This window comes from Salvelinus fontinalis, chromosome 16, assembly GCF_029448725.1.
Source record: "Salvelinus fontinalis isolate EN_2023a chromosome 16, ASM2944872v1, whole genome shotgun sequence".
Classification (NCBI taxonomy): domain Eukaryota; kingdom Metazoa; phylum Chordata; class Actinopteri; order Salmoniformes; family Salmonidae; genus Salvelinus; species Salvelinus fontinalis.
Genome location: NC_074680.1, coordinates 29,548,204 through 29,563,378, shown reverse-complemented (window position 1 = coordinate 29,563,378; position 15,175 = coordinate 29,548,204). Strand labels below are relative to the sequence as shown.

The following is a 15,175-nucleotide window of genomic DNA, read 5'->3' as shown; positions in this document are numbered from 1 at the left end:
GTAATATTTCAAAGAGACCTCTTCTACGATTAGTCATTGCAGGATTATTCCTAGAATATTCTCACTACTACAAATTCAAAACAGCTGGCAATCCCGCTATCGATACCGGACCCAGTGTTCTGCGGTCCCGAACATCAATTTGTCCTGTGAGTTCCAGAATCAGATGCCTGTGCAGCAACAATACAGCGCGATGGAGCCCAGCCTATACACGGCTCCTCCAGAGGTCCGACTTGTTTGGATAAAGAAGCCTTTGCCCAGACAGTTGTTGTCCCAACCCTGCGTGTGACAAAAGAAGTCCCGAATAAATTGTTAAAGAGCCCGAAAGAAATAGCCCTCCAGCGCCCAGGCATATTAATAAGAGTTGTGGCGGTCGAAGGCAGCGATAATGACAGGCTCTTGCTGCTGGACCCTGCCAGTGTCTCCTCACCTAACTCATTCAGCGACGCAGAGGCCGAGGTGTTGCGGTCATTTGGAGAACCTCAAGAGCTACGAGCTACAGCGCAACAAGCTACGGCTGACCTATGATAACCTGAAGAGTGAGGAGGTTCTGTGCACTCTGCTTCCTAAGGGACATGATTTCACTCAGGGTTTAGTCGAGTGGGTCACATTGCACATATGAACCTGCGGGAGCACCAGCTGCCCTACAGAAACCTCATAGGTGAGAGTGCCACAAACATACTGTACTGTTCTGCATCACAATATAAGTAGTACTATCTGTCAGAAGACAGACACAGGAATGGGTATCAGAGATGCTGTTGACAGGTCATTGTGTATTTTACAAGTGATGCTTTCTTCAATCCCTGACCACCCTCCCAAGATTGTGTTTCCTGAGTGGTCAATTAGCTACCGATGGAATACATTAAGTGCGTGTGTGAGGAAAACGATAGTGCTGATTCATTTTGTTTTACTGGCATGATGCTGTCTGCTGTTGCAAATCAATTTCCAGGCCAAGTCATAATGGATAAGAACCCTGGGGTGACCTGTGTGGTCAATACGACCAACACCATCGACTCCAACTACCGCTTCTTCAAGATGGAGGTGATGGTTGGAGAGGAAAATATGGTGCCCAAAGTAAGTCCCATGAAATTGTGATTTTGATTAAACATAGTTTGTCATGAAATCAGAGGCATGCACATTGCATTCATTCCTTATCTTCACTCTCCCTCTGCTATAGGTGCGTGAGAACGGCGTGACATATGAGTTTGATTTCTCCTGTGTGTATTGGAACTGTCAGGGGTTGACCTAGGGGTCATGATAAGGGCTGTACCAAATGTTTGATGTATTATAATAACTGATTATGCTTATGTTATCTCCACCCGGCACAGCCAGAGGAGGACTGGCCACCCCTCATAGCCTGGTTCCTCTCTAGGTTTCTTCCTAGGTTTTAGCCTTTCTAGGGAGTTTTTCCTAGCCACCGTGCTTCACACCTGCATTGCTTGCTGTTTGGGGTTTTAGGCTGGGTTTCTGTACAGCACTTTGATATATCAGCTGATGTAAGAAGGGCTATATAAATACATTTGATTTGATGTATTGATAGAAGGGGAGGGGTTATAAGACCCCTCCCTCCTTATATTCATAGGGTCCTAGACTACAGATTAACAATATATATATTCATTATAAAGGTTTAACATTGTTCCAGTCTTTTATAATCTCTGCCTCTTATAAAGAAACAGTCTGAGAAATGTGTGACTGTGAAGACAGAACTCTGCAGGGGAGTGTAAGAGATAAGAGACTAGTCAGACATTCCACTATAAATCAAGTTGGACATTTACTGCTAAGCTTTTAGATAACACTAAAACTTTTGTTTAGCTATGTAGACATGGGTTTGGTCTCATGAGAAGAAGGTAATGACGTTAGGCAGTGATATCACTAAGATATATGACTGTAGGCATGATAAAACAACTCGGACCCTTTTCTATTTTACAGAACTTACTCGGAAACATGCGTGCTATGTTCCTGTTGCCAACTTCTGTCTACAATTGCATTAATAAAGGTTTTTGAATGATTTAATTAAAGATATTGTCAGAATACTAATTTCACCAATAAGCCAAGAACCCTCGTCTTAGCACGAAGCATGAGCGTGTGGTGGCTCTTCTAAAACGCGGTGACACCGTGCTGGATCTGTTCGCTGGTGTGGGTTCCTTTGTCATCCCCGCTGCACTGTTGGCCATTGACCTCAAACCTGAGTCCCACCGCTGGCTGCAGCACAACTGTAAGCTGAACAAGGTGGAGCTTAAGGTTGCAACCTTTAACCTGGACGGCAGGGCCTTCATCCAGGGGCCACTGAAGCAGAAGCTGCCTGCACTGCTGAAGGGGACAGCCAGTGTACATGTGATGTGAAACTGCCGCAGGTGCACTGCTATGGGTTCTCTAAGGAGTACGACCCTCAGAGAGACATGGTGGAAAGGGCCTCAGCCAGCCTGGGGTTATCCCTAGAGGGGCGGTGCTCTGTGCATCTGGTGAGGAATGTGGCCCCGAATAAGGAGATGTGTGTGACCTTCACTATCCCCAAAGAGGTGCTCTTCAGCAGTAAGAACACACACAGGCAGGTGAGCTTTCATTCACACAGTACTCAAACATGCATGATTCATTCACTCTCTGAAAGACTGAAAATACAAATACTATTTCTCCTCTCCTCAGAAACCATAGAAGAACTAGCACCAAAAAGAGAGAAGTGTGGGGAGACGAAAGATTGAATATATTTGACCAAGGAAGTCATTCTGAGACATTAAAATTATACATTTAGTTTTTGATCTGTGAATGGTGTTGACGTTTTTATTTTAAAGTGTCAATGAGGCGGTCATGATCTAAATCATGGTAACGTCTTGACTTAAAATCAACATTCAAACGGGTTGTTGTTGACTGTATTTCAAATACTGGTCCATTATCCTGGTCAAACAATAAGGCATTGTTTCAAAAGTTTTATTATCCAACAAACAGGACATGGTTCAGATTGCAACTGGCTTATTTTTTTATATATTTATTTTAATAAAAATGAAAATAAGATAATACAAAAATAGCAACATATACATCCTGGTCTGACTTTAGACCACCATCCATAGCGGTCTATGGCTCCCTCCACAATGTAGAGCAGGGTGGTGATTTGAGTCCTTAGACAAGAGTTTATATTGACAGCCTCATATTTCTGAGCTCCTCTCTGTTTTTGAGGGGTCAGCCCAGTGGATGGAAGAGCCCACTGAAGGCATCCTGGATGGCTCGATGACACGCCAGTCCTGAGTTGTATCCTCCAGCCATGTCCTGGGGCTGGGCAGTACGCACGTGGTTCAAATACCTACCAACAGAAAAAGAGAGAAGAACCATACCAGAAAAATATATAATTTTGTAACAAAGCAGTGTCAGCACCTACAGTGCATTTGGAAAGTATTCAGACCCCTTGACTTTATCCACATTATGTTACGTTAGTCTGATTCCAAAATGTATTAAATGCATTTTCCCTCATTTTACACACAATACCCCATAATGACAAAGGGAAAACAGGTTTAGACATTTTTAAAAATGTATTAAAAATAAAAAGCATCTACCTTATTTACATAAGTATTCAGACCCTTTGCTATGAGACTCGAAATTGAGCTCAGGTGCATCCTGTTTCCATTGATCATCATTGAGATGTTTCTCCAACTTGGAGTCCACCTGTAAATGATTGGACATGATTTGGAAAGGCACACACCTGTCTATATACAGGTCCCACAGTTGACAGTGCATGCCAGAGCAAAAACCAAGTAATCAGGTTGAAGGAATAGAGTAGAGCTCCGAGAAAGGATTGTGTCGAGGAACAGACCTGGGGAAGGGTACAGTGGCTTCCATAATTCTTAAATGGAAAAGTTTGGAACCACCATACACTTGCTGGCTGCCCGGACAAACTGAGCAATCGGGGAGGAGAGCCTTGGTCAGGGTGTTTACCAAGAACCCAATGGTCACTCGGACAGAGCTCCAGAGTTCCTCTGTGGAGATGGGAGAACCTTCCAGAAGGACAACCATATCTGCAGCACTCTACCAATCAAGCTTTTACAGTCGAGTGGCCAGACGGAAGCCACTCCTCTGTAAAAGGCACATGACAGCCCGCTTGGAGGTTGCCAAAAGGCACCTAAAGACTCTGACCATGGGAAACAAGATTCTCTGATCTAATGAAACCAAGATTGAACTCTTTGGCCTAAATGCCAACCGTCACGTCTGGAGGAAACCTGGCACCATCCCTACGGTGAAGCATGGTGGTGGCAGCATCATGTTGTTGGGATGTTCTTTAGCGGCAGGGACTGGGAGACTTGTCAGGATCGTGGGAAAGATGAATGGAGAAAAGTACAGAGATATCCTTGATGAAGTCCTGAGTACTCTGGAAGCAGGTTATCAGACTGGGGTGAAGGTTCACCTTCCAACAGGACAACGACCCTAAGCACACAGCCAAGACAACGCAGGATTGGCTTCGGGACAAGTCTGAATGTCCTTGAGTGGCCCAGCCAGAGCCTGGAATTGAACCTGATCGAACATCTCTGGACAGACCTGAAAATAGCTGTGCAGCGACACTCCACATCCAACCTGACAGAGCTTGAGAGGATCTGCAGAGAATAATGGGAGGAACTCCCCAAATACAGGTGTGCCAAGCTTGTAGCGTTATACCCAAGAAGACTCGAGGCTGTAATCGCTGCCAAAGATGCTTCAACAAAGTACTGTGTAAAGGGTCTGAATACTTATAAATGGGATGATTTTTAATATTAATACATTTGTAAAAATGTCTAAAAAACAGTTTTTGCTTTGTGGTTATGGGATATTGTGTGTAGATTGATAAGAGAAAACTATTTAATACATTTTAGAATAAGCTTGTAACGTAACAACATTTTGAAAAAATCAAGGGGTCTGAATACTTTCCGAAGGCACTGTATATTAGTCCACTATCCCCTCTCCATCATCCCTATATTAGCATCACTGCTACTAACTACTGTATATGTGATGTGAAGATAAAATCTACACAGTCTGTCTTTAGAGGTGGTGAGGCCTTTAAAAAGTAATCACCCAGTCAACACATCCAAAGCTGGGATGCAAGGGCATTGATGCAGTTGATGTGAAGCGTTTGAGCATTGGTTGATTTTTCCTCAGACACTTGGCCCGCACCCAAGGTTTTTCTAGCCCTCCAGAATTCCCTCAGCCCCATATAAAGGCAGGAGTAAACCGCCCATCAACCCCACACAGTGCACACTCACAAACACCTTGTGCCTCGGCGCCCCTCCACCCTACCACCATTATAGTATTATAGGTGTCTTTTATTTTTAAGTGCATACAGATGTCGCCCTAGCCCACCAGAGGATGGCGAGTCACTGTTCATTTTCACTCTGAGCTGTAGATGGAAAAACAGCTGAGCTGTCTACTGTACCTTAGTACCCTGGTCTCTGTGGTGACGGGGGAGCTCTTCCTGACTCTACCTCCCCTTCTCCTCACACACTCAGTCAGCTCAGTGGGCACCAAGGTAGCGACCTCCCACCCCCACACTACTGTGCCTCCCTCACTGGTTTCTACAGTCTCTGACTACTAAGCTAACATAGTCCTCAAGCCACTGAGACCCAAAGCAACAGACAGCACACACTCAACCCTCTCCTCTCCCACACTCACACTCACAGCCCAGAGGGCTAAAGCCCCCACATGAGTTAGGTTTGTGCCTCCTGTCCCTGAGAGTCAGGGAAAGTGAAATAGGAAGTGAGCACACAGACAGCCCTCTGATTTCTGCTCCGGTTCGGTCTGCTTTACAGAGTAACCCAACACGTGGGGAGGCTCGGAGAGAGACTGTAGGAGTGGGAGGGAGGTGGTGTGTGCTGGAGTATGTGTTTATGGAGCATTTCTTTTTGGCAGTTTGCATGTGTACCTGTGTGTATTTGACATGATACACAGTATATGAAAAAAATACTAATATCTAAAAACCAACTGCTGAGCATAACGTATGCATGGTCATTAATATGGCATTTACTAATGTGTTATGCATTGACATGAACAGAAAATTAATTCTAGCCATCAGTGGTTAAGTTCCAGACGTAAGAAGAGAAGGACGGATCGGGTTTTGTACATAAAGACCACTCTTCACCCACTAGAGAAACAACACACAAGTCCAAAACAGGCATCCCAGTGATTAATAATAACTTCATTTAGCCTGAGCTCCTGTAGCCTGTCCTTCACAGAGCACTTGATGCCTTCTCCGAAGGCTTCCTGCTCCTCTCCCCACAGCAGATGAGTGCTGACTATTGATTATATTGTACTGGGCCCTTTTAACAGTGAAAAAAGTGGTCTATTTCCAGCCCGGCTAAGTCTGCTCTTCCTGCTAATCTAATCCCCAAGCTACTCGTGTGGTCATTCCTTCCAAGAAAGCTGAGAGCTCTGTGTAACTTTATACCAGCCTGCCCCTAAGGAGGGAGAGCGAAAGGGGGAGGGAGGGAGAAAAATGGTGGGAGGAGAGAGAGAGTTGGAGGATGTAGAGTGAAATCACCTTTGAGCATCATCACCAGCGATTCCACTAGTCTAAAGCCGTTAAACTAAACCAGTCGGTCTGCCTTCTGCTACCCCCTAACACCACACGTTAGTTCAGCTCAGCTCCATTAACTCTCCTCCTGTAAGTGCATCTCCTCTCAAAGCTTTACTTTATATACACACACACTTCCAGACAGACAAACAGACAAATATTTTACATGGGTGCTTCATAAAACATTTGCAAACAGACAATGAAGTATGGTAATTGGTACACAGCAATAGACTTTATACTGAATGAATGAGACACTCAACAGTATACATGGTGCACTGAACCAGCTTTGCTGCTACTATTTCACTATACTGTGTATGTATTTTACCTTCTGAGACAAAGTTAGGCTTACACCTCTCTCCCCACCCCCCCTCCTCACTCTCTTTCTCCCAGAGGACTGGCTGCCTTTTGTTCACAGGCCCCTGAAACCCAAGCCGTTTCGGCCGGTAACATCTTTCACTCTCCGGGCCCCACTGGAGCATTAGCTGCAACTCGATCTGGGCCTTTTCAAAGCCTCCTGTTATTGGGTAAATATGGGTCACTTTGGACTGGTCCATTATGTCGCTTAGGGGGGCGGGAATAGACTAATGCAGGCGATAGAGATGACAGAATGACATTTGTAAGCATGAGTTTAGTTGGTGATTTAGTCCATACAAAAACCCATGATAACGTATGGATCCTATAGAATGTCCAGCTCTTTGTTATACTACACTGAACAAAAATATTAAGTATTGGTCCCATGTTTCATGACCTGAAATAAAAGACCTCAGAAATGTTCCATGCGTACAAAAAGCTCATGTCTCTCAAATTTGGTGCGCAAATTTGTTTACATCCCTGTTAGTGAGCATTTCTCCTTTGCCAAGATAATCCTCCCACCTGACAGGTGTGGCATATCAAGAAGCTGATTAAACAGCATGATTATTACACAGGTGCACCTTGTGCTGGGAACAATAAAAAGCCATACGAAAATGTGGAGATCTGTCACACTGTTGCCAGAGAATTGAATGTTAATTTCTTGTAATTTTAGAGAATTTGGTAGGATGTCCAACCCGCTTCACAACCGCAACTCATGTGTAAGGCGTCGTGTGGGCGAGCGGTTTGCTGATGTCAACTTTGTGAACATGGGCAGGTATAAGCTACGGTCAACAAACCCAATTGCCTTTTATCGATGGCAATTTGAATGCACGAAAATACTGTGGCGAGATCCTGAGGCCAATTTTTATTATCTGTGACCAACAGATGCATATCTTTATTCCCAGTCATGTGAAATCCATAGATTAGGGCCAAATTAATGTATTTCAATTGACTGATTTCCTCATGTGAACTGTAACTCAGTAAAATCAATAAAAATTGCGTTTATATTTTTGTTCAGTATACATTGTCCTACACGGCATAGAAATGGAAAACGAATGATCCTACTGTTAAATCTAAAAACATGAACACCTTGGATCAGTGTATTACCACAATGGAGTAATAACAATATTATTCTAGAATCCGTTTTTCAGTGTTCATGCTACCATCCACCCCTTTCCGAACACCAAATGCCTCCGAACTGTTGGAGCTAACAGCATTTTTCCTCTGGCATGGAACAGTGAATACCTGGGAAATGTCTCCTGCTAACGCTAATAATCGTCTTTGATTTCTGGTTGGAACCCCAAAAGTATTCCCTGCTTCTGTTGCCTGGAAAACTACATGGAGGCACATCTCTAATTCAAAGTGAAAAGATAAGTGCCAAAATGTTCCGGAAGGTTCCGCGTGGTTATCATCTGAAAATGTGTGGATTCTCTTTCTGTTGTGCGAGTGTGTGTGTGTGGAAGGCAGGGAGGGTGTTAGACTTCAGTGAAATAGCTGCAGGACTGAGGCTGAGTGAAAAGGGCCTGCTATGGAGCAGCTACGTTATGTGAGGGATTGGCAGACTGGCTGGATCGAGGCCCTCGTCTAGACTCCATGTGTTGGCTGTGGGGAAACCCAGCCATGACGTAAAGAAAAGAGGCCCAGATATAATGCTGCCACAACCACACTTGCCTATAGATGGTCAACAGTTGGTGGTGCTCTCACAAACCACATACACAAGAGACAATGTATTAATTCATTTGGACCAGCCTTATTAAAACATTGCTGATTGACACTGTGGGATTATGGCAGGTTGCTTGGTTGTATCCCCATATGAAAACATCCCTGTATGTAGGACTGAGTGGGTTGTGATCATATACAATAGCGTATCAGTATAAATTAATTCCACTGCGAGTGTATAATAGAGGCTCCTATCAGAAAACCATGAATCACTGAAGCATGGCGTCTAGTAGTGATAGCCAGCTGCTGTTACAGTACGTCTCCATCTCCCTCCTTCTGCTACTGCACTTTACTTTCACAACGGTCTGGTCACTGACCCCAGACCAGGCTGCAGCTCAGCACCTGTCTGCTCCCAGACCACACTCTCTGATCCTGGGAATGCAGTTGTTTTTGCAACACAAAAGATCAAAGAGAAGTGTTACTTCCCATCACTCGTGGCCATAGTAGAGACGGAGCATCTTAACTCCCGTCACTACCGCACTATGGGACAAAACTGGGACAATTCTACTCTGTACACGGTGAGAGTAAAAATATTTTGCTATGCCAAAACTCAATTAACTTTCAACTATCCAAGACTACAGCCTTCTGGTTGAAGGTGGTGGAGCTACTGTAAGATATCAGGGCTGAGGTGTGTGGTGACAGTAAAGGGTTATTAAGGTCAGTGTTTGGGAGGTCCTGGCTGGAGCTCTCCACAAAGACCTGTTTCATACTTCTGAAAGGCCAGTCATGAGCCTCTTGGACAGCAGGCCTCATGTCCGGAAGTCTTCCTTTAGCGCTTCGATCCAGCAGGGGTTGGAAATCCTGGCCTGGGAACGAGGGGGTGGGGGTGCAGAGCCACACACCTGCCGGATGATTTGTCATTATAGACAGGTCAGCACTCAGCTGTCAACCCCCTAAACACCCTCCCCACCCCAACTGCTCCTCCAAAAACACCCCTGCATTCCTTAGCCAGCTCCAGTTACACTCACAGCTCCACTACCCCTCCCTACCCCCCCCCCACCCCCACTGCCCCAAAAACAAGAGCACCGCTGTGTGTGGGTGTGTGTGTCTCTATGTTACAGGGTACAGTGACCTGCATATCTTTCCCAAAATCTTACTAGCAATATACTTCCTCTCTGCAGAATTTACTAGAAGGTATGCTAGCTAAAACACACCCAGCCACCCAGGAACAAAAACCCCTGCAGTGGCGACAAACACAGAGCACTCTTATAGGTAAACTACATCTGTCAACAGCAGCCTTTCATCATCAGGGGCCAGAGGCCAGTCTCATTTCCCTGAGATGGAGTTTCCTGCAGGACATGGGAGTGTGAGATTATATCCTGAACCATTTGGATGATATGGCACGGCCCAAAACCCCGTTGTACACTGGAGAATTGGTCTGTGACATCACACACACACGCACGCTTGGTCATCGACTCATTATCCTTTATCACGTATCTTATCATCACTTGCAGGTCAACTCCACTGACAGAGGGTGTCTCTCAGAGAGCCATAAGGGGCATCAGTAACACTTAGTTAAGGAGGACCATTTTCAGGGTGTTAACACAAGCATTGTATGACACTTAACATTAACACTTATAGAAATACACACTCATTTGTGATTGACAACCGGCAAGCAGAACTTATAAGGCCGGTTTACATTAATCACGGCTAGAGTATGAATGACGTTGGCATTTTTGTGTCTGTGATATTAAGGCATTACAAAGAAGAGGCTTAAGTAGACGCCTAAAACTTAACTATACTTCCTTCACAAAGCGGCACCTGTCACCGCTCCTCCAGGACTGTCTTTGTCTCACAGACCTGTTCTTTCCATGTCTGGCCTGATGGGGGCGGTAGAGGCTGCCTGACAGCGCAACAGAACAGCCCAATCTCTGTACTACAGCCATGGCATGGAAACCCACCACTAACTAGCCACTTGACACAGGAATCCACATTAGGGCAGTGAGATGCCAGGCAGGTACTGAGCATCTATCCCCTGGAGAGCAGGGAGAATGCCATCAGTGTCATCTTTAACCAAATGGGCCCGTAAACAATGGAAGGGCATATGCTCTTCACCGAATGGTTGTTAGCGCGGGACACACCCACAAAACACACCACACGGGAGTATTGATTGTCATATGTAACAAATTGTGAATAGAAGACTGGTACACTGCGGAAGAAAAGCCTTCTCCCAGTTGGGTTCTGAAACACTGGTATCCATTTCCACGGACCCTCAAGCTATAGGGAGGCAAGATCATTTCAATTAGAGGGAGGAAGGGAAAGAAAAACAAAGAAAGATGAGGGAGGGAGATTCATACATCATAATGGAAAGGTACCTACTACAATTAGCTGTGTGAGGCAAGTCCCCACAACACAGCCCCAGATGATGACGGGAGTTTTGTTTTCTTTCACTAGCTCTTAAGAGGGGAAAAAGAGCCGGCTAATCTCCCTGTACATCACTGAGCCTTGGGAGGGAAGGAGGAGACACACATCAATCCACTGTGCCAATATGTGTGTGTGTGTGTGTATGCCTATAGCTAGGGTGAGATGAGCCTGCCTTACACACCTCTGCATATATTAAGGGAATGTATAAATAGTAAGGAGACATCGCCCCTCTCTCTCGTTCTTCTGGGAGTTGACCCTGCAGTCTCTAGCCAGGGCCACAAATAAACAAAGGAGGAAGCAGACAGCTAGCTAGCTATCCCGCCCTGGTGGGGTCTCCTTCACTGGGGCTGGCCTGTTGTGTGTATGGGAACACCACGCGCCTGCCTGGGAAAGAGGCTGGCAAGGGGCCCTAATAAGAAAAACAGAAAACTCTCCATTCAAACCCACAGACAGATCCCAGGAACACCCAGCGGAGGACTGGCGTGGCGACTCCCTTGCTTTCTGCTGTTTTTACAAACAAACCCATAAAGCTAAAGAGCTTTCTACTGTCAGCAGAGAAGCCTCCTCCTCCAATCCACTGGCCTAATGACTCACACTCAATCAATATTTGCACAGATCACATTAAGAGACAACAATAAATCCGGTTTATACAGAGCTATGCTTGTTTTGCTTCCGTTTCCTAGGACAGAGAATATTTTCTGTGAGTACAGGTCAGGATAAGGAGTGGATTCTGTACTATACAACATTCACACAATACCCTGGGAGTAGCACAGCTACCCCTGTAACGGAGAGAACCACCACCACTCCCTTTCCCCCTATTTCCAGGCTTGCCCCAAGAAAATACATGGCCACGCGAGAGTAGCTATAATAGAAAATCAGAGATGAGAGTTGACTGACTCAGAGCTGAGTGTGATGCTGGGAAACAGCTCATACTGTGGGTTTGCCAGTCAGCCCTGCATTAAAGACCTGGCTCCCACACTCTCGTATACTTCCTGTAGTATCTTTTGGCTATGTAAATGTCAAATCTGTGAGATACAGCTTTCACTCGTGCTCACTGCTCTGAGAGGGTGTGGATAGAGTATCCAGAGAAGCAGTATCTTGCAATGGTATGCTTTACCCAGCTAGCTGCCAGCAAAAGTGGACACTTTCAGCCTGAGGTTTTGAGAAACAGAAAGTATACCATATTTATCACACAAAAGTATCCTATAATATACATCTTTATGATTCATTGTTGTTACGTTGTACATTTCAACCGCCCCCAAAAAATCTTGAATAAATTAAGGAAGGTTATGTAATTGCAGTAAAAACCAGATTAAAGACCTTGGGTTCATCAGATCATACTAGACAGCGCCTTTCTCGCATTCATCCAGCCCCATAACTCAATCATCAAAGCTACATTGTGTGTGTGTCCAGTATGCGAGGCCTTCACTGAGGTGCCGTCACTCTGCTCCCGTCCGTCACTCTCCTCTGTCCCAGGCAGCCCCCCAGGACCCTGTGAAGACCTCAACCCCTCCCAACCCCCCTCAGCTGGGATCAGAGACGTGGCCGTATGGAAAAGCCATTTCAGGCAATTTTGTGTAAACAGTCCCTCTGGAGTGGTCCTCAGCCAAGCACACGCCTGCTGCTCTCCACACACTCAGAGAGCGAGACGCACGGGAGCCACAGTGACTAAGATTTACTGACTCCTACTAGTGAGGGAAGCAGAGAGCAGGAGGGAGGGTGGTGAGAGAGTGAGAGAGGGGGGGAAGAGAGGGAGGAGAAAGGGGAAAGAAAGAAAGAAAATGAAGAGACACAGAGGAGGACAATTAACCCCCAAGGTCGATGTCTGCGCCCCTGCGGAAATCTAATTAGTGTAAAACAAAAATCCTATATAAAAATCTCTGTTTGAGCTAGAAAATGCTGTAAAAAGTGACAGAGCTAGAGCGGTGTTGTCAGACCATGAGACATCCCAAAAATCAGTCTTCTCACGAAATCGTCTATAGCGTCCGAACGGTTTGGCCAACTATCACGAACATGATGGTGTTCTGCGTTTTGCTCTACGACCCTAGCAAGCGTCATTGGGAATCGTCTGAAGTCGGTGCAGCCGAATGCCACTAATATGACCCCTTTGTGTAAAGTTGAGACTCTCACAGACACATACATATCGGGTAGTTTGACTCGTCTGAAAGTCCCCTGGTACCAGTCGAACACATTTATGGAAGAATATATAGAGACTGTTTAGTGACAAAAATAAGTGGTTAAAAATCAAATCAATTCAAATTGTATTTGTCACATGCCCGAATACAACACTGAGCCCCAACAGATCCACAGACCTTACTGTTAAATGCTTACTTAAAAGCCCTTAACCCACAATGTCGTTCAAGAAATAGTTCAAATAAACTAAAGTAAAAAAATCCAATCAATCAAAAAGTAGCACACATTTACATAATAACAAGACTATATACAGGGGGTACCGGTACCGAGTCAATGTGTCGGGGTACAGGTTAGTCGAGGTAATTTGTAAAGTGACTATGCATAGATAATAAACAACGAGTAGCAGCAGTGTAAAAACAAATATAAACAAATGTAAATAGTCCGGGTGACCATTAGATTAGTTTAGTTTTTCAGCGGTCTTATGGCTTGGGGGTAGAAGCTGTTAAGGAGCCTTTTGATCCAAGACTTTCTGCTCTGATGCCGTCTGGTAGCAGTGAGAACAGTCTATGACTTGGGTGAGTCTTGGATGCCAAGAAGCTTGGCCCCTGGGATGTACTGGGCAGTAAGCACTACCCTCTGTAGCATATTACCATCAGATACCGAGCAGTTGCCATACCAGGTGGTGATGCAAATGATCAGGATGATCTTGATGGTGGAGCTGTAGAACTTTTTGAGGATCTGAGGACCCATGCCAAATCTGTTCAGTCTCCTGGAGGGGGAAAAGTTGTTGTCGTGCCTTCTTCACGACTGTCTTGGTGTGCATGGACCATGTTAGTTTGTTGGTGACGTGGACACCAAGGAACTTGAAGTTCTCAACCTGCTAGACTGCAGCTCTGTAGATGAGAATGTGGGTTTGCTCAGTCCTCCTTTTCCTGTTGTCCACAATTCTCCTTTGTCTTGATCATGCTGAGGGAGAGGTTGTCCTGGCACCACACGGCCAGGTCTCCTCCCTATAGGCTATCTTCTCAGTGATCAGGCCTACCACTGTTGTGTCATCGGCAAACTTGATGGTGTTTGAGTTGTGCCTGGACGTGCAGTCATGAGTGAACAGGGAGTACAGGAGGGGACTGAGCATGCACCCCTGAGGGGCCGGTGTTGAGGATTATCTTGGCAGATGTGTTGTTGCCTACCCTTACCACCTGGGGGCAGCCCGTCAGGACGTCCAGGATCAAGTTGCAGCGGGTGTTAATTCCCAGGGTCTTTAACGATGAGCTTTGTGGGCGCTATGGTGTTGAAAGCTGAGCTGTAGTCAGTGAACAGCATTCTCAGATAGGTGTTCAGGTTGTCCAGATGGGAAAGAGCAGTGTGGAGTGCGATTGAGATTGCGTCGTCTGTGGATCTGTTGGGGCGGTATGCAAATTGGAGTGGGTTTCTGGCATGATGGTGTTGATGTGAGCCATGACCAGCCTTTCAAAGCGCTTCATGGCTACGGACGTGAGTGCTACGGGGCGGTAATAATTTAGGCAGGTTACCTTCGCTTTCTTGGGCAGAGGGACTATGGTGGTCTGCTTGAAACATAGATATTACAGACTCGGTCAGGGAGAGGTTGAAAATGTCAGTGAAGACACTTGCCAGTTGGTCCGCTGATGCTTTGAGTATACATCCAGTTAATCTGTCTGGCCCGCGGCTTTGTTAATGTTGACCTGTTTAAAGAGCTTGCTCACATTGGCTATGGAGAGCGTGATCCCACAGTCGTCGGGAACAGCTGGCGCTCTCATGCATGCTTCAGTGTTGCTTGCCTCAAAGCGAGTATAAAGGCATTTAGCTAGTCTGGTAGGCTCGCGTCACTGGGCAGCTCACGGCTGGGTTTCCCTTTGTAGTCCGTAATAGTTTAAGCCCTGACACATCCGACGAGCATCAGAGCCGATGTAGTAGGATTCAATCGTAGTCCTATATTGACGTTATGCCTGTTTGATGGTTTGTCTGAGGGCATAGCAGGATTTGATATGCGTCCGGATTAGTCTCCTGTTCCTTGAAACCGGCAGCTCTAGCCTTTAGCTTGGTGCGGATGTTGCCTGTAATCCATGG

General features: G+C 45.7%; 1 protein-coding gene and 1 pseudogene across 3 annotated transcripts in view; one reads left to right on the top strand and one right to left on the bottom strand.

Annotated features, from left to right (window-relative positions):
- The first annotated feature begins 10 nt into the window (after positions 1-10).
- LOC129813358 (tRNA (guanine(37)-N1)-methyltransferase-like) lies at positions 11-2,696 on the top strand (annotated as a pseudogene).
- A 210-nt stretch (positions 2,697-2,906) lies between these two features.
- mnat1 (MNAT1 component of CDK activating kinase) overlaps positions 2,907-15,175 on the bottom strand; it is a 106,327-nt gene continuing 94,058 nt past the window's right edge. For all 3 annotated transcript variants that reach the window (XM_055865009.1, XM_055865006.1, XM_055865007.1), the window contains exon 9: positions 2,907-3,292. In XM_055865009.1, the coding sequence (XP_055720984.1) occupies positions 3,172-3,292 (121 nt within the window). In that variant the 3' untranslated portion in view covers positions 2,907-3,171. The remainder of the gene's footprint in view (positions 3,293-15,175) is intronic.